Consider the following 22,544-nt stretch of genomic DNA (forward strand, 5'->3'; position numbering starts at 1 on the left):
GTAAAGAAAAACAAATGGAGTAGCAGATCAGAGAAGATGTTAAGACAGTTCATGACTGTAATTCTAGCAACGTAGGAGGCTGAGATTTGAGGATTGACTGTCAGAGCCAGCTCAGGCAGAAATGTCTATGAGACTGTTACTTCCAATTAACCAGCAAAAAGCCAGCAGTGGAGATATGACTCAGGGCACCAGCCTTGAGTGAAAAAGCTAAGCAAGAGTACACAGCCCTGAGTTCAAGTGCTAGTCTCAGTACGAGACAGACAGACAGACAGACAGACAGACAGACAGAAAGAGACAGGAAGATAGAGAGCACAGAGAAAGACAGTGAGGAGAGAGAGATTTTGAAATCTGTTTTCACACAAGTAACAGGAAATTACGATGAGTTGGGAAAGAATTGGTGGATGAGAGGAGATATACTACACGAATGAGAGGTAGATAGGAGTCATAGATGAATGTTTTCAGTAAATGAAAGTTTTCTTCTGATTTCTCAGTTTTACAAATGAAACAAGAAGGCTTATAAGCTCAGACTGAAAAGTTGGGAAAATAAAAGGTTTAAAATAGTCACCTAGGAATTCTGGAGATGTAGCTCCATAGTATAGCACTTGCCTAACATTCACAAGGCTCTAGGTTTAATCCTCAACACCACAAGACCAAAAACAATGTACCTAGAGGATGCAGTAAGAATAAGTTGATTTGGGATTGTCAAATTAGGTTGCTGGGAAGACTCAATAAGATAAAAAAAAAAGTATTTCACATGAAGTCCAGTTAATAATGAGCATTCATTATTATTAAATCAAGCTGGTAATGTTCAAAATGTCTCTGAAGAGACACCCACACCCAGGAAAATTAGTTAACTAAGCCCAGAGGCCATGAATTAAGAGCTAATCTGAAAGAGGAAGAGGAACAATTACTTTAAGAACAGTATGTGCTAAACAGTACTTGTATTAGGAATGAGCTAGTGAGTAGCTTGTTTTGTAAATCAGTTTTTACTGGAATACATTCCTGCCCATTAATTTTCAGATTATTCTTGACTGTTTGCATGCTACAATGTCAGAGTTAAGTAGCTGCAATAGAGACCATATGGCTTGCAAAGCTTCCAATATTTGCTATCTAGCCTGGGGCAGGGGTGGGCTTGTTGGTTTGGGATTTTTTTAGTACATATATATATATATATATATATATATATATATATATATATATATTTTTTTTTTTTTTTTTTAACCAAAAAGAAAATAGTTTTCTAATTCCTCCAGATGGACTTAGAAAGAGAGGGATTGGAGAATCATGAAAACAAATTGGAAACACAAATAATACCATTACAGAATTAAGGGGCTGGGAATGTGGCTCAGTGGTAGAGCGCTTGCCTTGCACGCCTGAGGCCCTGGGTTCGATTCCTCAGCACCACATAAGCAAAAAGAAAAAAGCCGGAAGTGGCGCTGTGGCTCAAGTGGTAGAGCGCTAGCCTTGAGCTGAAGAGCTGAGGGACAGCGCCCAGGCCCAAAGTTCAGGCCCCACGACCAGACCCCCCCCCCAAAAAAAAAAGAGCTCAGCAACAGCATTCAGGCACTGAGTTCAAGCCCTACAACCAGAAAAAGAAAAAAAAAAGGCCTAAAATCATTACAGAATTAATAATTAATATGGCAAGGAAGAAAAAAGACACAATGGGAACTTGAAATGTTGACCTAGGAGAATTCCAAAAATAATCAGCAGTGAATCATCAAGGGGGGTAAAAACCCCAAAAATTAAAGCAATAAAGTAAAAACAAAATTTTCACAAATTCTTCAGTCCTCCAGATATTTAGAACCAATGAAAATGATTCCAAAATAATGATAATTGTTGTCCCCAAAGTAACAAATGCAAAGCTACAGAACAGAAAGATTTACATTTTCTAAGATATAATGAAAAATTTCTCCAAAATGTGGAAAGAATTGAATCTGCAGCCTTGAAAGAATCCATAATGTTCTAGGAAATTTTGATCTGGGACAAACAACAGTGAACCATATTCTGAATCCATTTCAGGAATCATAAAAAAAAAAAAAAACTTTTAAGCTGCGCATTGGTGGCTCACACCTGTAATCCTTAGCTATTCAGGAGGCTGAGATCTGAGGATCACTGTTCAAAGTCAGTCTGGAAAGAAAGTCTGTGAGGCTCTTATCTCCAATAAACCACCAAAAATCAGAAGTGGCACTGTAGCTCAGCTGAAGAGCTGAGGGAGCGCCTAGGCCCAGAGTTCAAGCCCCATATGACTCACAAAAAAAAAAGAGCAACTTTCAGAGGTGGGGCCGGGAGTACTCCTGTAATCCCAGCTGCATTTTGTACTTTTGTTTCTGCGATTTCTGAACATGTATATTATTTTTCAAAAAAAAAACTTTTTTGGATGTTGCTTTAAAAGTGAAAGTGACTTTTTTCTAACAATTACAATGTAAGTTCTAGAACTGGGGTACTGCCTGACATCAAAGGCCTTGTGTTTGATTCTAATAGTAACAATGCAAATACTCACAAACACACACACATACATACACACACATACACACACACACACCTTTTATTCATTAATTTGATCAGTGTAATTAAGATCAATTCACACCAACAAAATTGACAGACACTGTGAATCAGATATGTTAACTAACATGCATACTGCAGTGCTAAGACATGCTACCCAGAGAAGGCAGTACTTTACAGTGGGTGTATTTACTCAGGAATCTAAAACTATGGAAACTACTTAGTTAGGCCTCCTCAGATAAATAAAGATTTAAAATGGCAGACATGCTAAGTGCCAGTTGCTAACACCTATACTCCTAGCTACTCAGGAGGCTGAGATCTGAGGATCATGATTCAAAGCCAGCCTGGGCAGGACAGTCTGTGTAGTAAATATCAAGCTCTAATACTGACAAAAAATAAGTAAATAAATAAAGGAGTTTTCCATTGTGAAACAGATTAAATACAAACTCATGCTTGGGATCTGAAGCTTACTGCCACATATCATCTAATTACATTTTTCTCTTTTTTTTTAAGCTCAATTGCTATCTATTTCTTTGTCCTTAAGATTGTATATAAGTGGCCAGATCTGGTTTGCACATATAATTTTCTTTGGCCCACACAACAGCTTTAGAAATTTTGGATTTTAGTTACTTCAAGTCAGTTTCTAACATTTACAAACTGAACGATGTCACAGAAAAATTTACTTCTTAGGAAAAGCTAGGCTATTTGACAACTTCAGATCCACATGGCACAAATTGCTGAAGCTAGGCATCCAATGACTTTGTAAATAGGAAAATACACCCCAGTCTACCATAGGCCTCACCTGATCAGGCACTGGCTTGGGGGCACTAGACATGCTCATTCATGATGCCTACTCTATATGACCCAGAGCTCCACCCCAGTGTATCACAAGATGGCTTTGCTATCTTTTCCAGTCTTCTAGGATTGCCCTCTTTCCATCTTTCCTGTCTTTAAGGCCCTTTCAAGCACAGCACCTTCCCTAAAACCTGCCCCATCCTCACCCTCTGGGTGTCACTACCCTGTTTCTGAGCCCTGTGATACTATGTGCTTCTGTACTCCTCATACCCTCAGCCATCTGTGGCCTAAGGAGATACAGAGATGCACTTCTTCCCACCCCTCTGGCTTCCTTGGCGGGGAGATGTCCTCTTAACCTAGACCTTTCTGTTCATCTTGCTCTTTCTCCCATGAATACACTTGGTCCATGTCTACCCGATAGAAAGCCCTGTGAAGGCCAAGTGCAGCAGGTGAGCATGACCTGAGCATGTACTTATGCCCATTCAGAGGGTCAGCCCATTGTTGCCACACATCCAAGGTAGACTTTCCTATTCAGGCTTACTAGGCAGACTAAGTGAATATTTTCATCATCTCACAACTGCTGCCAAACCCAAGCAGGGAAAAGAGGGTGGTGGTGGTGGTTGTTTTAATTAATGAATTTTAAGTAGTTGTATAAAGGGGTTTCAATTCGATTAGTCAGATTATGACCCTAAAGTATCTTGAGCAATGTCATCAAGAGGGATTTTCTTATTTACACCCTCCCCACTTCTAAGCTCAGTAACACTTACTCATCCTTGTTGTTTTATTTTGAGACAGGGTTTGCTATGTAATCCAGGCTGGCCCCAAACTCTCAATTCTCCTGCCTCAGTCTCCAAATGGCTGTAATTTTAGGACTGCATCACCACACTTGGATCTTTCCTTAACTTTCTAGAGCATTTAGCAAAATCTATTGCATGGAGAGGCGCTCAAAGTTATTTATCAAATTAAAGTAAAAGAATCCAGCCAGATACCAGTGGCTTATGTCTATGATCTTACCTACACAGGAGACTGAGATCTGAGGATTCCAGTTTGACACCAGCCTGGCAGACAAATCTGAAAAACTCTTATGTTCAAATAATCATATAGATCAAATGCTATGCTAGTCTTGAGCAAAAAAGCCAAGCAAGTCAGGTGCTGGTAGCTCATGTCTATAATCTTAACTACTCAGGAGGCTGAGATCTGAGAATCCCAGTTTAAAACCAGTTCAGGCAGAAAAGTCCTCGAGACACTTAATTAACTACCAGAAAACCAAAAGTAGAGCTGTGGCTCAAAGTGGTAGAGCACTAGCCTTGAGTGAAAGAGCTCAGGGACAGTGCCAGGCCTCAAGTTCAAGCTCCATGATTGACATAAATAAATTAATTAATTAATAATAAACGTCTGGCAAAAGCTCAAGCCTTGAGTTCAAGCCCTAGTACAGGCACAAAAAGGAAGGAAGGAAGGAAGGAAGAAGGGAGGGAAGGAAGGAAGGAAGGAAGGAAGGAAGGAAGGAAGGAAGGAAGGAAGGAGGGAGGGAGGGAAGGAAAGAAGGAAGGAAGGAAGGAGGGAAGGAAGATAGGAAGGAAGGAAGGAAGGAAGATAAGAAGGAAGATAGGAAAGAAGATAGGAAAGAAGGAAGGAAAAGAAAATCCAATGTTCCTAAAATTCATGAAATATAATTTTCATGTGTATGTTTTCATGATTTAAATGTATCTATAATGTTAAAAATATGAATTATTCAATATATAACATAAAATATTTATTTCCTATTTACATTTTTACATAAATAACTGTACATCATATCACATATCAAAAAGAAGAAGAAAAGAAAAACTGCAAACGTAAATCTTCAAAACCAGGGAAGAGAGCACCCCACAGTAGCCATCAGCAGTCCGGTAGGTCTCGTTTCTTGCCTTTTTTTGATTTCTTGCTTGTTTCCTGACGAATGGTCTCATACTCCAGTATGGCCATTCTGGAAAGTCTTTGTAAGTACTGAGAGGATGCTCCTGCCAGAGGGTCTCTGAAGCCAGAGCCTGTGGGGAGAAGCCAGATGTCAAAATCGAACTACACGGTGTGAATAGAAGACACAGGGAAGGAAATACACCATAAATGCTAGCAAAACCCCACCACATCTTTATATAATCTGTACTTTGAATTAGAAATGCCAGTACTGACTTTCTAAATGATAGTGGCTGCAATGGCTAGTTACCTAAAAGGTTTTAATTGAGTCAGGCACTGGTGGTTCATGCCTGTAATCCTAGCTACTCAGGAGAATGAAAGCTGAAAATCAAGGTTCAAAGCCAGCATGGGCTGCCCAGTGAGACTGTTATCTCCAATTAACTACCCAAAATTAGAATTGGTGGTGTGGCTCAAAGTGGTAAAGCACTAGCCTTGAGCAAAAAAGTTCAAGAACAGAGCCCTGAGTTCAAGCCCTAGGACTAGCACCACCAAAAAGAAGAGGACGAAGAGGAGGAGGAGGAGGAGGAGGAGGAGGAGGAGGAGGAGGAGGAGGAGGAGGAGGAGGAGGAAGAGGAGGAAGAGGAGGAGGAGGAGGAGGAGGAGGCGTTTTAATTCAGAAGCATATGCTTGTGTTTTAATTTTGCAAAATTTAACTCTTAGTCTACATTGTGCTTTTTAACATGGGATGGCCGTGCAATTTATTCTGAAGTAGAGAATACAGTCACCATAAATAGCTTGCTTGTTTTGTACCTTACATACTCATCAAGTTTTTCTCATGAAATAGTTTCTCATAAATGACAACTAATGTAAAAGTATAATGTTCAATAACTCCCTCAGATGAGCCAACATCAATCAAGCTTCTACATCTATTTCATACACTAGACAAAACTGTAAAGTAATCATTAAGTATTTTACCTGCTTACAGATTTTACAAAGGATTGCAAGGTTGTGGCCAGCCTAAATTACACAATGAGAAGCTATCACAAAAAGAACAAGAAAAATAAAGGCAGAGAGACTCAATGAAACATAGGTTGCATGGTTTCCCACATTTGTTATAACTAGAATGTGCCTATAAACCTACAGGTAAACACACTGGATGGTAAAAGGAAAAAAAAACACACTAGAACATGACCAATTATACAGGTCTCTAAACATGTACACACAGTGAGATCAAAGGAGGAAATTCTTAGGAAAGGATCACAAAGGCATAATACCTATGTGCATCTACTCATATAAAGTAATATTTCGGGCTGGGAATGTGGCTTAGCAGTAGAGCTTGTCTAGCATGCATGAAACCCTGGATTTGATTCCTCAGCACCATATAAACTGAAAAAGCTGGAAGTGGACTCTGGCTCAAGTGATAGAGTGTTAGCCTTGAGCAAAAAGAAGTTCAGACCCTGGAGTTCAAGCCCAGAACAGGCAACAACAAACAACAACAATAACAACAAAATAGAATAATGTTTATCAAAATGTACTCCAAGAAATGGAAATGGTGTTATTTTTTGTTGTTGCTGCTGCTGCTTTTTCTTTTCCTTTTGTCTTGTTTGTTCATTTATCTGTCTTTCAAAGGGTAAGTGGGGGGCACAGAAAGGGTGAACAAATGCAGCCATGATACTCACTAGACATTATGTTGAAAATGAGCACTACAACTCATGAGTGGGGACTGGAGGGAAAAAGTGGGAGAGAGGGAAAGAAGGGGTGACATTGTCCAAAGAGAAATGTACTCATGTAACTGTAACTGACTTATGTAACTGTAAGCCTTCTGCCTTCTGTACTTCACCTTTGTTAACAATAAAAATTAAAAAAACAGAACAAGATTTAAAAAATTAAGAAGGCATGAAGGAAAATAGGGAGGAAGGGAAGATGGGAAGGAGGGGAGGAGAGAGAAAAGGAGGGAAGAAAATTTAGGGAGACTAACTACCTTGCCCAAGGGCACATACCCAGTAGCAGTCATTGGTGGTATTTGAACACAGATCCACCAAATTCAAAATGCCCATGAAATCACTATATATTGTCCTTAAATATGCAAATGTGTGCTCTACTTAGAAATATATAAGGCTTTGGGCTGGGAAGGTGGTTCAGTGGTAGAGCACTTGCCTTGCATGCTTGAGACCCTGGGTTCGATTCCTCAGCACCACATAAGCAAAAAGAAAAAAAGCCGGAAGTGGCGCTGTGGCTCAAGTGGTAGAGTACTAGCCTTGAACTGAAGAGCTAAGGGACAGCACCCAGGCCCAGAGTTCAGGCCCAAAACAAAAATAAATAACAAAAAAAGAAATTATAAGGCTTTGAAAATAATCTGGTCACCTATACAGCTTTAAAATACCATTATTTAGGGGCTGGGAATGTGCCTTAGTGGCAGAGAGCTTGCCTAGCATGCATGAAGCCCTGGGTTCAATTTCTCGGAACCATATAAACAGAAAAAGCCAGAAGTAGTGCTGTGGCTCAGGTGGTAGAGTGCTAGCCTTGAGCCAAAGAAGCTCAGGGACAGTGCCTAGGCCCTGAGTACAAGCCCCAGGACTGGCAAAAGAAAAAAATCAACTTTGCTTCAACTGTCGAAACACACACACACACACACACACACACACCAAACTTGTTACATTCTTCAACATGGTTGTTATTGTTTTATTTCATTTGTAGATATAATAGGAGTGAGAAGTTCAGAGACAGGGAAAGAGAGAGAGAGAGACGGTGAGAGAGAAAAAGAGAAAGGTAAAGTAGAGCCTTAAGAACATGATCGAAGCTCTTGTTCTTCATAGTAAAATGAAGCTGACACTTTAAAAGAAGCCTTGGGCACTGACAAAAATAGATTTTAGATATTAAACAAACATAAAAAACGTAAAAGAATTAGTATTATACAGTCAAGTGCAATGTGATTGTTACTGATTGTTAATAAAAGCCAGACACCAGTGGTTCATGCCTGTAATCAATCCTAGCTACTCAGCAGGCTGAGATGCGAGGATTATGCTTCAAAGCCAGCCCAGGCAGAAAAGCTCTTGTGAGTCTCTTATCTCCAATTAACCACTCAAAACTTAGAAAGGGAGCTGTGGCTCAAAGTTATAGAGTGCTAGTCTGAGCAAAAATGCTCAGGGGCAGTGAGTGCCCAGGCCCTGAGCTTAAACCCTAAGACTGACAAAAAGGAAGAAAGAAAAAGAAAGGAGAAAATGATAAATAATTCTTAAATATTTCCTTTAATGTATACACACATACCTCATTTTAAAATGAAGTCATACTGGGGTGGAGGCATGGTTCAGGACACAGTGGCTGCTTAGCAAGTGCTAGGTCCTGAGTTCAAATCCCAACACACACACACACACACACATACACACACACACACACACAGACCATAAAGAAAGCACTGCCAAGCATGGTAGGCCATGATTATAATCCAAGCTACTAGAAAGGGGAGGGGAGGGTGATCATGGTCTCGGGCCAGTTCCCAGCCGAAAAGATGCCTATCATAGTCTATTCCTGTTACTATCACAAAAATCACAACATAAAATAGTTCGGGAGGCTAAACCTAAGACGAAGGAGCTGGCAGGGGGCAATCTGATGAAGGCTTCCAAACTGGTAGCTTCTTCTTGTGTCTTCAAATGGCAAAAGGTAATAAAGGCAAAAGGGAGAGACTGCTGTGTGCTTACGTGGAGATGAGCCTGGAGGACAGGAAGGCAGCCTGTCCAGCAGCTGTTCATAAAACACCCATCGGCTCGCAAGAGCAGAGTACCACCATGCCCGTAAAAGCCTACTTCCTTTCCTTTGTTGATCCACAGTCTTGCATGTAGCCAAGGTTGGCCTTGAACTTAAGACCTTCCTTCTCCTCTTGTCTCAATCTCCCAAGTTCTGGGACTACAGGTATGACCCATCCTGCCTGGTGTCTATAAGTGGTACAGTAAGCCTTGAACTCAAGATCCTCCTGCTCTTGCCTCATCCTCCCAAGTGCTGGAATTACAGATGTGAATCACTATGCCTGACTTATTGCCACACTGGGCATTAGGCTCCAATACTTGGATTTTAAAGGTATCCATACATTCAAACAGAACCCATCATGAGCCAGGGTTGGGCTAGAGGAACGCAAGCAGACAAATACTTGCTTGAGCAAAAATATACAGCAAAAAAAAATCTTTCATTCTAATTAAAATTTGTATTTTTGTTTGTTATGTTTTTTATTGTAAAAATAGTGTACAGAGGGGTTGCAGTAACGTGAGTAAGGTAATGAGTACATTTCTATCAAGCATTGTTACCTCCTCCTTTGTTTTTCCCTACCATCCCTTCCCATCCCCACCTCCCCAACTCCTTCCTTCCCCTCTCCTTCCAAGTTGTAAAGTTCATTTTCAACATAGTGTCTTGTACATCTCATTGTTACAATGGGCCAACCTGTATCCTTATTTCATCATTTTGTTATTTCCTTTTTCCTCCCCAAATTAGAAAAATGTATATACAAGATGCAGGGCACCAACATCAAATATAGTGAAAACAGGGGTTATATCATGGGGGAAAAACATACTAAAGAAACAAAGAAAAAAATCACATAATACATTTTGAACACATTAAAAACAACAGCAAGAAAGAAAAAAACAGCTGTGTCCCTATCTTGGGGTTCATTTCGCTTAACATCATCTTCTATGTTCATATGTATATAGCTTTTGACCTTTTCTGGTCATCCTAGACTAATACTAGTTGTTGGAAGTAAGGGAAACCATGGGACCGATGTTTCTTTGAGTCTGGCTTACTTAATATAATTTTTGGACTGATGGTTCTTTGAGTCTGGTGTACTTAATATAATTTTTTCCCAGTCTTTCCATTTTCTAACAAATGGGGTGATGTCATTCTTTTTGATGGAGGCATAGAATTCCATTTATATATATATATATATATATATATATGTATATATATATATATATATATATATATATATATATATCACATTTTCTTGATCTATTCATATATTGAGGGGCATCTGGGTTGGCTCCATATCTTAACTATGGTAAATAATGCTGCAATAAACATAGTTGTGCTGGTAGTTTGGCCTTGTTTGTGATCAGTTGGGTAAATGACCAAAAGTGGGATTGCTAGGTCATAGGGGATCTCTATGTGGAATCTTTTGAGGAACCTCCATACTACTTTCCAAAGTGGTTGAACAAGTTTACACTCCCACCAACAATGCAATAGGGTTCCCTTTTGGCCACATCCCCTCCAGCATCTGTTATTACATTTCTTGATTATAGCCATTCTAATTAGAGTGAGGTAGAATATCAACATTGTTTTGATTTGCATTTCTTTTATGGATAGAGAAGTTGAGACTTTCTTCATATGTCTATTGGCCATTCTTATTTCCTCTTCAGAGAAGATTCTCTTTAAGTCTTTAGCCCGCTTGTTGACGGGGTGGTTGTTTCTTTGAGGATTTATTATTGGCGGATTTAGTTTTTTGAGTTCTAAGTATATTTTAGATATGAGACCCTTGTCCATTATATGGCTAGTGAAGATCTTCTCCCAATCCGTGGGCTTTCTTCTATTGATCTTGCTAGCTCTGCCATTTCATGCAATCCCATTTGTCCAACCTTTCTTTGATTTGTTGTGTTTCTGGGTCTTTATTAAGAAAATTTCTGGAGCTGGGAAGGTAGCTTAGTGATAGAGTGCTTGCCTTGCATGCATGAGGCCCTAGGTTCGATTCCTCAGCACCACATAAGCAAAAAGAAAAAAGCCGGAAGTGGCTCTGTGGCTCAAGTGGTAGAGCACTAGCCTTGAGCTGAAGAGCTAAGGGACAGTGCCTAGGCCCAGAGTCAGACCCCACGACCGGACCCCTCCTCCTCCTCCCAAAAAAGAAAATTTCTGCCTGTGCCAAGGAACCCTAGAGTTTCTCCTATTGCTTCCTATGTTTTCAGGGTATCTGCTTTGACTTCAAGGTCTTTGATCCATTTGGAGTTGATTCTGGTGCAGGGTAATATATAAGGATCTAGCTTTAGTTTTCTACAAGTGTTTAAGCAATTTTGCCAGCACCATTTACTGAAGAGGCTGTCTCTCTTCCACTCTATTTTTTTAGGTCCCTTATCGAAGGTTAGGTGGCTATAGGTCTGTGGGTTCAAGATTTGTATTTTTATTTGTATTTTGTTGATTAGGAAGTTACCAATGGCATATGGAAATCCAAAGAAAATAAATAGCCAACCAAAAGTTAATGGACAGTGAACCTTATGAGCTCCCATAGACTGAACTTACAAAGCTACTCTCAAGTCAGTTCTGATTTCTACCAACATTGTCAATAGAGGCAGAATAATTTCAGTTTTTGTTATATCTTTTTTTTTAGTTTTTGTTATATCTTTGAAATGATGCACGCATCATTTCAAAAAAACACAAAGAAAACGAGGGAAGGGGTGACATTGTCCAAAAAGAAATGTACTCTTTACCTGATTTATATAATTGTAACCCCTCTCTGTACATTACCTTTAAAATAACAAAGATTTTTTTTAAAATGCCTATAAGTTTATGATAAAAATAAATAAGGTTGAAAATCTTAAAGTGGTAAGGAAATTATTGGTATACACAGGTAAAGTATGAATCATTTGCTATTCAGGAAGACCAATAGGAAAGAACATACCATACAGCAGGTGTGTTTCAGCTGGTGATTTTGCTACCCTATTTCATTTGGTAATGTTTGAAGATATTTTTATTTTTCACAACTAGAGGGTGTGAACAGCTTCTAATAGGTAATGATCACATCATATAATGCACAAGACAGGACAAACAACAAGACAGGACAAACAACAAGACAGGACACAACAAAGAATTATATGGTTCAAAATGTTAATACTGTTGGAGGAGGAGGAGGAAGAAGAGGAGGTAGAGGAAGGAGACAGAGAAGGAGAAGGAGAAAGAGAAGGAGAAGAAGGAGAAGAAAATTGAGTCATGCTCCAGTGACTCATGCCTGTAAATCCTAGCTACTAAGGAGGTTGAGATCTGAGGATCAAAGCCAGCCCAGGCAGGAAAATCTGTTAGACTCCTATCTCCAATTAATCACCAGACAACCAGAAGTGGTGCTATGGGTCAAGTGGTAGAACACTCATCTTGAGCTGAAGAGCTAGGGACAGTGCCCAGGCCCAGAGTTCAAGCCCCACAACTGACAAGAAAAAAAAAGCCAGCCTGGGCAGACAAATCCAAGAGATTCATCTTCAATTAACCAGTAAAAAGGCAGAAGCAGAGCTTCTAGAGTACTAGCTTTAGGGGGAAAAAAAACACAAAAACAAAAAAACTAAGCAAGAGCTTGAGACCCTGAGTTTAAGCCCTAGTTCTGTCACAGACAAGCTCACATAAACGAGAGACAGGGGTAGAGAGAGGGAGGGGGAGAGAGAGAGACAGAGAGACAGAGACAGAGAGAGAGGGAGGGAGGGAGGGGGAGCAAAAATAAATTTTTGCCTTTGAGCAAAAATAAGGTCAGGGACAGCACCCAGGCCCAGAGCTTAAGCCCCAACACTGTCAAAAAGGAAAAAAGAAAGAAAGAAAAAAAAGAAAGAAAGAGAAAGAGAAGGAAGGAAAAAAGAGAGGAAGAGAGGGAAAGAGACAGAGAGAGAGACGAGAGAGAGAGAGACAGACAGATAGACAGACAGACAGACAGACAGACAGACAGACAGACAGAGAGAGAGGAGCAATGAAAGTCCAGATTTCACTTTGTAGTTGTGTTGAAGGATTTCAAAGTTTACAGACTCAAACTAAGACCAATATTTAGGCTACTAATTGGCCTAAGAGAGATAGGATGAGGGTTTATCTTAGGTCCTGAGGTTATTAAGATATGCATATAATGAACCTAACACCTATTAAGTTTACAAAATAATTAAAGCTTACAAAAGTGTTAACAAAATAAGGTTGAACCAATGAAAAGAAAGTAAAATGAAAAAACAGATTAAGTATATGTCACCCCAATAAGACATGTGGAAGAAAAAAAAAATGAGTCAGCTTACCTTTTGATTTCTCCTGAAGTGGTATCATGGTACATGTCTTAGTCTTCTTTATTCTAAAGATTATATATGATCATAAAATCACTTGTATAAAAGTCCAAGCTGTATTAGCTTTAAAAGATACAATGAGAAACAAACAATATACTTTCATGAAAAAGTCACTTGATACTGTTTGTTTGTTCAGATACAGGGATCAAACCCAGGGCTCTGCACATGCTGAAGATGTACTGAAGCTCACTCTTTGCCCTGAAAATTATTTTGTTAAATGATATAACTTAGAAATTAAACAAATGGCTGGGTATCTGTAATCACGCCTGTAATCCTAGCTACTCAGGAGGCTGAGATCTGAGGATCAAGGTTCAAAGCCAGCCCGGGCAAGAAAGTCCATGAAACTCTTATCTCCAATAAACCACCAGAAAACAGAAGTGGTGCTGTGATTCAAATGGTAGAGCACTTGCCTTGAGCTGATTTGCTGAGGGACAGCGGCTAGGCCCATAGTTTAAGCCCCACAACCAACAACAACAAAAAAAAAGAAATTAAACAAATGGACCATATACCAATGGCTCATACCTTTAATTTTAGCTATTTACGAGGCTGAGATCTGAGGATCACAGTTTAAAGCCAGCCCTGGCAGAAAAATCTGTCTCATTACCAATTAACCAGCAAAAAGCAGGACGTAGAGTTGTGGCTCAAATGGTAGGTGCCCCAGTACTAGCACACACACATGTATACACAAACAAAATTAAATGACAACTATAACCCCTCTGTAGATCACCTTTATAATAACAATAAACATATGAACTTTTTTTTTTTTGCCAGTCCTAGGTCTTGAACTCAGGGCCTGTGCACTGTCCCTGAGTTTCTTTTGTTCAAGGCTAGTGTTCTACCTACTTGTGCCACAGCACCATTTCTAGCTTTTCTTTTTGTTTGTTTATGTGGTACTGAAGAATCAAACCCAGGGTTTCATGCGTGCTAGGCAAGCACTCTACCACTAGGCCACATTCCTAGCCTGTATTAGTTTTTTGTTGTTGTTTTTCTCCCCAGTCCTGGGGCTCGAACTCAGGGACTGGGCTGGGTACTGTCCTAAGCTTCTTTTGCTCAAGACTAGCACTCTACCACGTGAACCACAGTGCCACTTCCAGGTCTTTCTGTTTTGTGGTACTGAGGAATCGAACCCAGGATTTCATGCATGTTAGGCAAGCACTCTACCACTAAGCCACATTCCCAGCCCAAAATATAAACATTTTAAAAAACTAAATGACAAAAGAACTTTACTACAGCTAACCTAGTCAGAAACAGGGGGGATACAGACCAGCCAGTATTTTAGATTATCCTAGCAAACATAACCAGCGTATGAGCGCTGTGTCTCACTTTACCTACAGATATTTATTAAGAATTATCAGCCACAACCCAAGCAATGCTAAGAGAAGAAAAATCCAGGTATCTGGATGTGCCATTTGTCAATTACCCCTTACTTGTGCTTTGCTTCTTTTTTTTAAGGTAGTACTAGGGCTTAACCTCAAGGCCTGTATGCTGTCCCTGAGCTTTATCAGTCAAAGCTGCCGCTCTCCAACTTGACTCACAGCTCCACTTCTGACTTTATGGTAGTTAATTAGAAATAAAAGTCTTAGGGGCATTCCTGACTGAGCTGGCTTCAAACTTCTATCCTCACTTTTTCATCTACCACTGAAAAATGAATTTTGCTATAATTAACTTATATTCCTATGGGGGGAAAAAATATCAGGTTCGAATGTGCTGCCAATGACAGACTGCATCCTAAGAATTTCAAATTTCTATATTAAGCTTGGGATATTCAGCAGTAACTTTTAAATATTTTTCATTTGTCAGATTACTGTTATCTACTATATTCCCAGAATATGCTATGAGAACCAATAACACTTCTGATCACCATTAAAGAAATTGACAGAAGATCATACTTTTTCTCAGTTTTTCTTTTTTCTTTTTCTTTTTTTTTTTTTTTATCAGTTGTGGAGCTTGAACTCTGGGCCTGGGCGCTGTCCCTCAGCTCTTCAGCTCAAGGCTAGCGCTTTACCACTTGAGCCACAGCACCACTTCTGGCTTTTTCTGCTTATGTGTTGCTGAGGAATCAAACCCAGGGCCTCATGCATGCGATCCAAGCACTCTACCACTGAGCCACCTTCCCAGCCCTCTCTGAGTTTTGAAATCAGAAGATTAGAGGTTGTACCCAAAAGAGAAAAGAGTACTTCCCTGCTTTGCCAATGTTGTTCTTTCACAGAATGCTGGGTGATATACAGGGGAGGATAAGATACTTGTAGGCAACTGGATATGTTCTCACTAGAATGGCTGCAAAGGCAGGGAAAGAGCTCACATTTACTGCTGCTAGCACTTCTTACACGTCATGCTACCCAGTCACTGCTATTCCACTTTCTACGTGAAGACAGGATGCTTGTCCTAACATGACTAAAATGTATTCAGATTACCTTTCATTGACAAGTAAATTCTCACTTAAGGTAATGTAATAATTTCCCAAACAGCCAAATCACAAAAGAAAAACAATAAAGAAAAAAGTGATAATATTAAAAATGATAAGTAAAAATGATGTATGGTTTCTTCATTGTGGTGTTATTTACACAACCCAAATGCCAAAGAACGTGAAAGTCCAACAATAGAAATGATCAGACAAATTGTGGGTCCAGCAATGAAAGATAATGTAGCTAGTAAGACTGTTCAAAGATTATATAATGACATGGAAAATGTATTATGTGCAATCTTAAATTTTTTTTTTTTTTTTGGGGTCCGGTAATGGGGCCTGAACTCTGGGCTTGGGCGCTGTCCCTCAGCTCTTCAGCTCAAGGCTAGCACTCTACCACTTGAGCCACAGCACCACTTCCGGCTTTTTTCTTTTTTCTTATGTGGTGCTGGGGAATCAAACCCAGGGCCTCATGCATGCAAGGCAAGCACTCTACCACTGAGCCACCTCCCCAGCCCCGCAATCTTAAATTTTAAAAGGAGGACTTTGCCAGGTGTCTGTGGTCTATGTCTGTAACCTTAGCTCCTCAGGAGGCTGAGAACTGAAGGATTGAGATTTGAAGCTTTTCTGAGCAGGAGTCTGCAATATTCCATCTCCAATTAGCCAGCAAAATGCCAGGCTGGAGGTACAGCCCTTGTGGTAGAGCATCAGCAGGGCAAGGAAGCTGAGCAAGCTAGAGGCCTTGAGTTCAAAACTAGACTTTTTTTTGCCACCAGTCCTGGCTTGAGTTCAGGGCATAGGCTTGTCCCTGAGCTTCTTTGTGCTCATGGCTAGCACTCTACCACTGGAGCCACAACAACACTTCTGGCTTTTTCTTAGTAATTTATTGGCAACAGGACTCTCATAGACCTTCCTGCCTGGGCTGGTTTTGATCTGTGATCCTCAGATCTCAACCTCCTGAGTAGCTAGGCTTACAGTTGTGAGCCACCAGTGCCTGGTTCAAAACTAAACTTCTAAAAAAAAAAAAGATAGAATATAAACTTGAAAGTACACTACAATCACAATTAAAATAAGTCCATGAAAATGAAGGATAGAAGAAAGCAAAAATAAAAATGGAGATATTGAGATGGGTAGATGATCAAATAGTTTATTTTTCTTCATATTTTCTCAGAAGTTCTTATGTTCATAGTTTAAACATTTTCCATAACGTTTCATTTTTACTATGTCTCAGCTATCTATTTATATTACTATAATTTATTTCAAGACTACTTAACAATAATATTAGAAAGATTTAAAATTTTTCATTCAAAAACTGCAATCTTGTATGATATATATGCGGAAATATATATGGAAAATGTTTAAGTTCATTAAGTATATATATGTATACACATAAATCTTTAGAGGAATATATATGTATGTATGTATGTATCTTTCTTCCTCTAAAGAAAATTGTAGCTCAGAATGATGTAAGTACTTCAGGGGGAAAGAGGACAGGGAACAAATAAGAGACATTCAATAAAAATGGCTAATAAAACTAAACATAGCAGAAAGTAAATAGAATATGAGATTGTCTTCCTAACTTATAGATAGATCTCTTTGAAAGAAGAAGTTTTTCTTTATTGGTACTTCAACCCATCTGAATTAGAATAGGAAAAGGAAACATGTTTAAACGGCAGTTTTCAAAGTCAAGGAGACTTGATTGTCTAAAATCATTCTCAGCTGGGTGCTGGTAGCGCACCTAAAATCCTAGCTCAGGAGGCTTAGATTAAGGATCATGAATCTGAAGCAGCAAAGTTCATGAAATTCTAATCTCCAATAATCTGCTAAAAAAACAAAAATAATAAAAGACAGTGGAACTGCAGCTCAAGCCATAGAGCATTAGTTTTGAGCACAAGACGTTCAGGGACAGCACCTAGACCCTGAGTTCAAGCCCCAGGACCAGCACACAAGTGCAGACACACACCCATTATTCTTTATATTCAAGTGGGGTTTAAACTAGGCTGACATCTCAGACACAATCTTTTCTCAGGAGTCACTAGAGAATCAAAACACAAGGTTCTGTATTTAGAGAGCAGAAATCTGTTAATGATTCAGAAACTTAAAATTTTATCTATAAACCTGACAAAGCTACTGATGGGCTTGATCTAGCTTAGACAAAATTTGTTTTAAGGAATTCCAGTGTGGAGTGGCATGCCTATAATTCCAGCACTCAAAAGACCAAGGTAGGAAGATCATATGTTCAAGGCCAGCTTGGGCTACATAATAAAGAAAAAAAGAAAAACAAGTTATTTTATCTTGTTTTATTTATGTTTGTTTGTTTGTTGTTGGTTGTGAGTCTTGAACTCAGTGCTTGGGCACTATCCTTAAGCCTCTTTGTGCTCAAGGCTAGTCTCCACCACTTAAGCCACAGCTGCACTTCTGGTTTTTGAGTGGTTAATTGGAGATAAGAGTTTCATGGGGACTTTTCTGCCTGGGCTGGCTTCAAACCAAGATCTTCAGATCTCAGCCTCCTGAGTAGCTAGGATTACAGGCATGAAGCATGGGCACCTAGCTAAAAACAAGTTATTTTTTTTTTATTTTTTTTTGGGGGGGTCCGGTTGTGGGGCCTGAACTCTGGGCTTGGGCGCTGTCGCTCAGCTCTTCAGCTCAAGGCTAGCGCTCTACCACTTGAGCCACAGCGCCACTTCCGGCTTTTTTCTTTTTGCTTATGTGTTGCTGAGGAATCGAACCCAGGGCCTCACGCATGCAAGGCAAGCGCTCTACCACTGAGCCACCTTCCCAACCCCAAAACAAGTTATATTAAAACTACCTGGCAATGTCACTTGTAAAATCAAGTCCTTGTCATTCTGAATAAAATGACTAACTTAGATTTTAACATTTAAATCCTTTTAGAAATAATATCAGTAAGCAAGAAAGAATTAGATTCTTAACAGAGAAACCTCTATCTTTCACAGTGTTAGTATGAGCCATAACTGAACCAAAGAATCTGAACAGTGATCAGGATAGCGATGATCTACCTGATTGTGGTCATCTCCGTGTCGGCATGCAGCAGGTGTTTATGAACCTCTAGTGGAGTTGAACTTACACTTACACTCTTTTGACAACTTGGCAATCCTGGCAAATGCGGCATTTTGACATATTCTTTGGGCTCTTCTAAACCAATGTATTCTGTTTGAAAAATATTACCATAAGCACATTGGCTAAATATATACCACTTCTTTTACCACAAACTAAAATGCAGATAAAATATAAAAATCAATCATTAACTAAAACTAAGCAACTGTCATCCCAAGTGTAATGAAATTGTAGAGCAATTTGAATTGTGCTATATCTTGAATACAAAAAGGAGATTGTTGAAGTGGGGAAGGAAAAATGAGATACTGAGGGATAAAGAGGATCAAATGATATATACATATATATATATATATGAATACATGTTCATGAATAGAGCATAATGAAACTTAATAAGTGCTGTTTGCAAAAGGAGAGGAGGTAGGAGAGTAACAGAATGGCAGAAGAGGTAAGTTTGTTCAAACTACATTGTGTGGTATGCATGGAAATATTATAATGTACCCTCCTCATACCATAAATGTATGAAAACTCAAAAATAAAATAATGAATAATTACATATCCATTAATAAATCTGAAGTCAAAATTCAAGATGAACAAAAGGTACAATTATTACTTGGAAATGAAAAGGAAAAGCTGTGCCACATGTTGGTGGCTCATTCCTGTAATCCCAGGATTATATGTAAGAGACAGAGCTACAGGATCTCAGGTCAAACACAGCTGGGCAGAAAAGTCTATGAGATTCCTTCTCCAAAATAATCAGCAAAAAGCTGGCTGCAAGTATAGCTCAAGTGGTAGATCACCAGCTGAGCAAGCAAGCCAAGTGAACACAAGTTCAAATGACAAAAATAAATAAAATAGGGAAAGTCAAAATATACCCATATCCAAAGTTCTCAAACTAGAACTTATTGAACAGGTTATAAAAAATGTTCTCTATGTAAGTTTGGCTAGAATTATTAATATAATTGCAAAAAAAATGAGTGTCCTAAAAAATGAAATTCAACTCAAGGCTGGTGTCACACTTGCAATCCTAGCAACTAAGGAGACTGAGATTTGAGGATCACAGTTCAAAGCCCACCCAGGCATAAAATGTCCATGAGCTCTTATCTCCAAATAACCACCAAAAAGCTGTAAGTGGAACTGTAAGTGGTAGAGTGTTAGCCTTGAATTGAATAAAAGCTCAGAGACAGTGCCCAAGTCCTGAGTTGAAGACCCAGGACTGACAAATGTGTGTGTGCACATGCACACAAATCATCTGAAGGTATTTAAAAGTAAAAGTCCGAGAGACTCTTATCTCCAATAAATCACTCAGAAAACTGGAAGTGGCGCTGTGGCTGAAGTGATAGAGCACTTACCTTGAGCTGAAGAGCTCAGGGACAGCACCCAAGCTCAGAGTTCAAGCCCCACAACCAACAACAACAACAAAAAAGTAAACACCGCTGGACACCGGTGGCTCCTGCTTGTAATCCTAGCTACTCAAGAGTCAGAGATCTGAGGATCACCGTTCAGAGCCAGTCTGGGCAGGAAAGTCCATGAGACTCTGATCTTCAATAAACTACTCAGAAAACACCAGAAGTGGTGCTGTGGCTCAAGTGGTAGAGCAGTAGCCTTGAACACAAAGAAGCTCAGGGACAGTGCCTAAGCTCTGAGTTCAAGCCCCAGGACCAGCAAAAATAAAATAAAAAGAAATGTGGTCTAACAGAAATAATAATGCATTGATTGTGAGGAAACGTAATTCTTTAAGATTTGTTTCTGTTATATTAACTTTCATTTCTTTACTTTCTTTTCTACAAATTTAATATACTATCCCAATATAAATGTCATGCAAGCCGGGCACCGGTGGCTCATGCCTATAATCCTAGCTACTCAGGAGGCTGAGATCTGAGGATCACGGTTCAAAGCCAGCCAGGACAGGAAAGTCCATGAGACTCTTATCTCCAATAAACTACCAGAAAACCAGAAATGGTGCTGTGGCTTAAGTGGTAGAGCACTAGCCTTGAGCTTAAGAGCTAAGGGACAATGCCCAGGCCCAGAGTTCGCCCCATGACCAATAACAACAACAAAAAATGTCATGTAAATTATAAGAGATCTCTGGACTATTTAGAAAAATGTAAATCAAAGGTACTATTTCTATATTTTCTTTCATGCTCACATTTTTTTTTTTGTTAGCTTACATTAGTTGTAAGGAGAGGAGATTCCATTGTGACATTTCCACAAATATATACAATGTATTCCAATCAATCTACCCCATTACTTCCTTCTCCCTTTCCTAAGACAATTTCAAAAGGTTTCATGGTTTTATTGTCCTATGTGCAAGCCATCTACTTCAGCCATATTCGTCCTCATTCACCCTCCTTATTGGCCCAGCATTTCAGTTTTCTTAAAGAAAGTTAACAGTTAAAATGATATTACCTTTCCTCATCTTTTGTGTTTCTAAAACTGCTTTCTTCCAAGTACTCTCAAAAAGAAAACAATTTTCCAGAGACCTTCTGGTGACTTTAGAAGTCTCAAATTTTATTTCAGGAGTTAACACTGACATTTTCTTTTCTTCTTTCAACAGTGCAGGTGAAAAGGAGATACTGCTCCAAGCAAGCCCAGAACATGGAAAGGAAAGAACAAAGTAATACTTGTAGTTACAGTTTCTCATTTGTTTTAGATCATAAAGATTACATTTTAACAGAGATTTACTTATAACATGTACATACATACTCTGGGCCAGAATAATCTCCCTTAGCTTTTTCACTCTAGGCTCGTACTACTTGAGCCACACCTCCACTTCTTGCTTTTTGCTGGTTAATTGGAGATAACCTTCATCCTCTGATCTTGGCCTCTTGAATAGCTAGGATTTCAGGCATGAGGCACCAGTGCTCAACATATTCTGGGGTATTAAAGCAAGAGGTTTTTAAATAATAAAGCAGAATTGCAGCAGAGGTACTCACTAGACAATATGTTGAAAATAATCTATACAACTTGTGGGTGGGGGCCAGAGGGAAAAACTGGGAGACAGCAAGGGAAGGGAGAACGTTGCCCAAAAAGAAATGTACTCATTTCCTGACTTATGTAAATATAACTGCTCTGTACATCATCTTTATAACAATAAAAAATAAAAATAAGCTGGGCACCAGTGGCTCATGCCTGTAATCCTCACTATTCAGGAGGCTGAGATCTAAGGACTGCACTTCAAAGCAAGTCTGGGCAGGAAAGTCTGTGAGACTCTTATATCCAATAAACTATTAGAAAACTGGGAGTGGCACTGTGGCTTAAGTGGTAGAGCGCTAGCCTTGAGCTGAGTTCAAAAAATATTAAGGAAGAAGGCAAAAAATATAGTCATTATTTTTAATAGTATGTATGTGTGTGTGTGTGTGTGTGTGTGTGTGTGTGTGTGTGTGTGTGTGTGTGTGTGTATACACATATTGCCTGGGGCTTGAACTCAGGGCCTCAGTACTGTCCCTGAGCTTCTTTTGCTCAAGGCTAATACTCTATTATCTCTGCCACAGTGCCACTTCTGGCCTTTTCTGTTTATGTGGTGCTGAGGAATCGAACCCAGGGCTCCATGCATGCTAGGCAAGCACTCTACCACTAAGCCACATTCCCAGCTCATGTATCTTAGTATTTTAATGAATTCTTTTAAATAACAAGTTACAGAAATCTGGGGTGTGTGTGTGTGTGTGTGTGTGTGTGTGTGTGTGTGTGTGTGTGTGTGTGTGTGTGTGTGTGTGTGTGTGTGTAAAACCCCATTATGGCCAAAAAATAATAATAATTCAACTAAAAAGTGTGATGCCAGCCAGGCAGAGGCTGAAACTTGGGAATGTAGTCCACTGCATCTAGAA

At 39.4% G+C, this 22,544-nt stretch overlaps 1 protein-coding gene across 2 annotated transcripts; it reads right to left on the reverse strand.

The window, feature by feature from the left end:
• Positions 1-5,075: 5,075 nt before the first annotated feature.
• CUNH8orf89 (chromosome unknown C8orf89 homolog) lies at positions 5,076-21,273 on the reverse strand. 2 transcript variants are annotated; one of them, XM_042666875.1, is made up of 4 exons: positions 21,127-21,273; positions 18,663-18,813; positions 13,197-13,249; positions 5,076-5,324 (listed from the first exon to the last, which is right to left on the reverse strand). In XM_042666875.1, the coding sequence occupies exons 1-4, from the start codon at positions 21,251-21,253 to the stop codon at positions 5,176-5,178; spliced, it is 480 nt and encodes a 159-aa protein (XP_042522809.1). In that variant the 5' UTR covers positions 21,254-21,273; the 3' UTR covers positions 5,076-5,175. The 2 variants fall into 2 exon arrangements, 1 of the variants encoding a protein (XP_042522809.1); XR_006145272.1 differs by having other exon boundaries at positions 5,285-5,324; positions 13,197-13,304.
• Positions 21,274-22,544: the final 1,271 nt, after the last annotated feature.

Source organism: Dipodomys spectabilis, unplaced genomic scaffold, assembly GCF_019054845.1.
Source record: "Dipodomys spectabilis isolate Male_0828 unplaced genomic scaffold, ASM1905484v1 ptg000015l, whole genome shotgun sequence".
Lineage (NCBI taxonomy): Eukaryota > Metazoa > Chordata > Mammalia > Rodentia > Heteromyidae > Dipodomys > Dipodomys spectabilis.

Bases quoted from the DNA above. Each gene is read 5' to 3' on its own strand.
- CUNH8orf89 (XM_042666875.1), bottom strand. From the start codon at position 21,253: ATGTCAGTGTTAACTCCTGAAATAAAATTTGAGACTTCTAAAGTCACC. The intron at 18,814-21,126 runs GTAATATCATTT...TTTTTCAAACAG, and splicing joins AACACAAAAGATGAGGAAAG to AATACATTGGTTTAGAAGAG. The intron at 13,250-18,662 runs GTAGATCATCGC...TATAATCTTTAG, and splicing joins ACGGAGATGACCACAATCAG to AATAAAGAAGACTAAGACAT.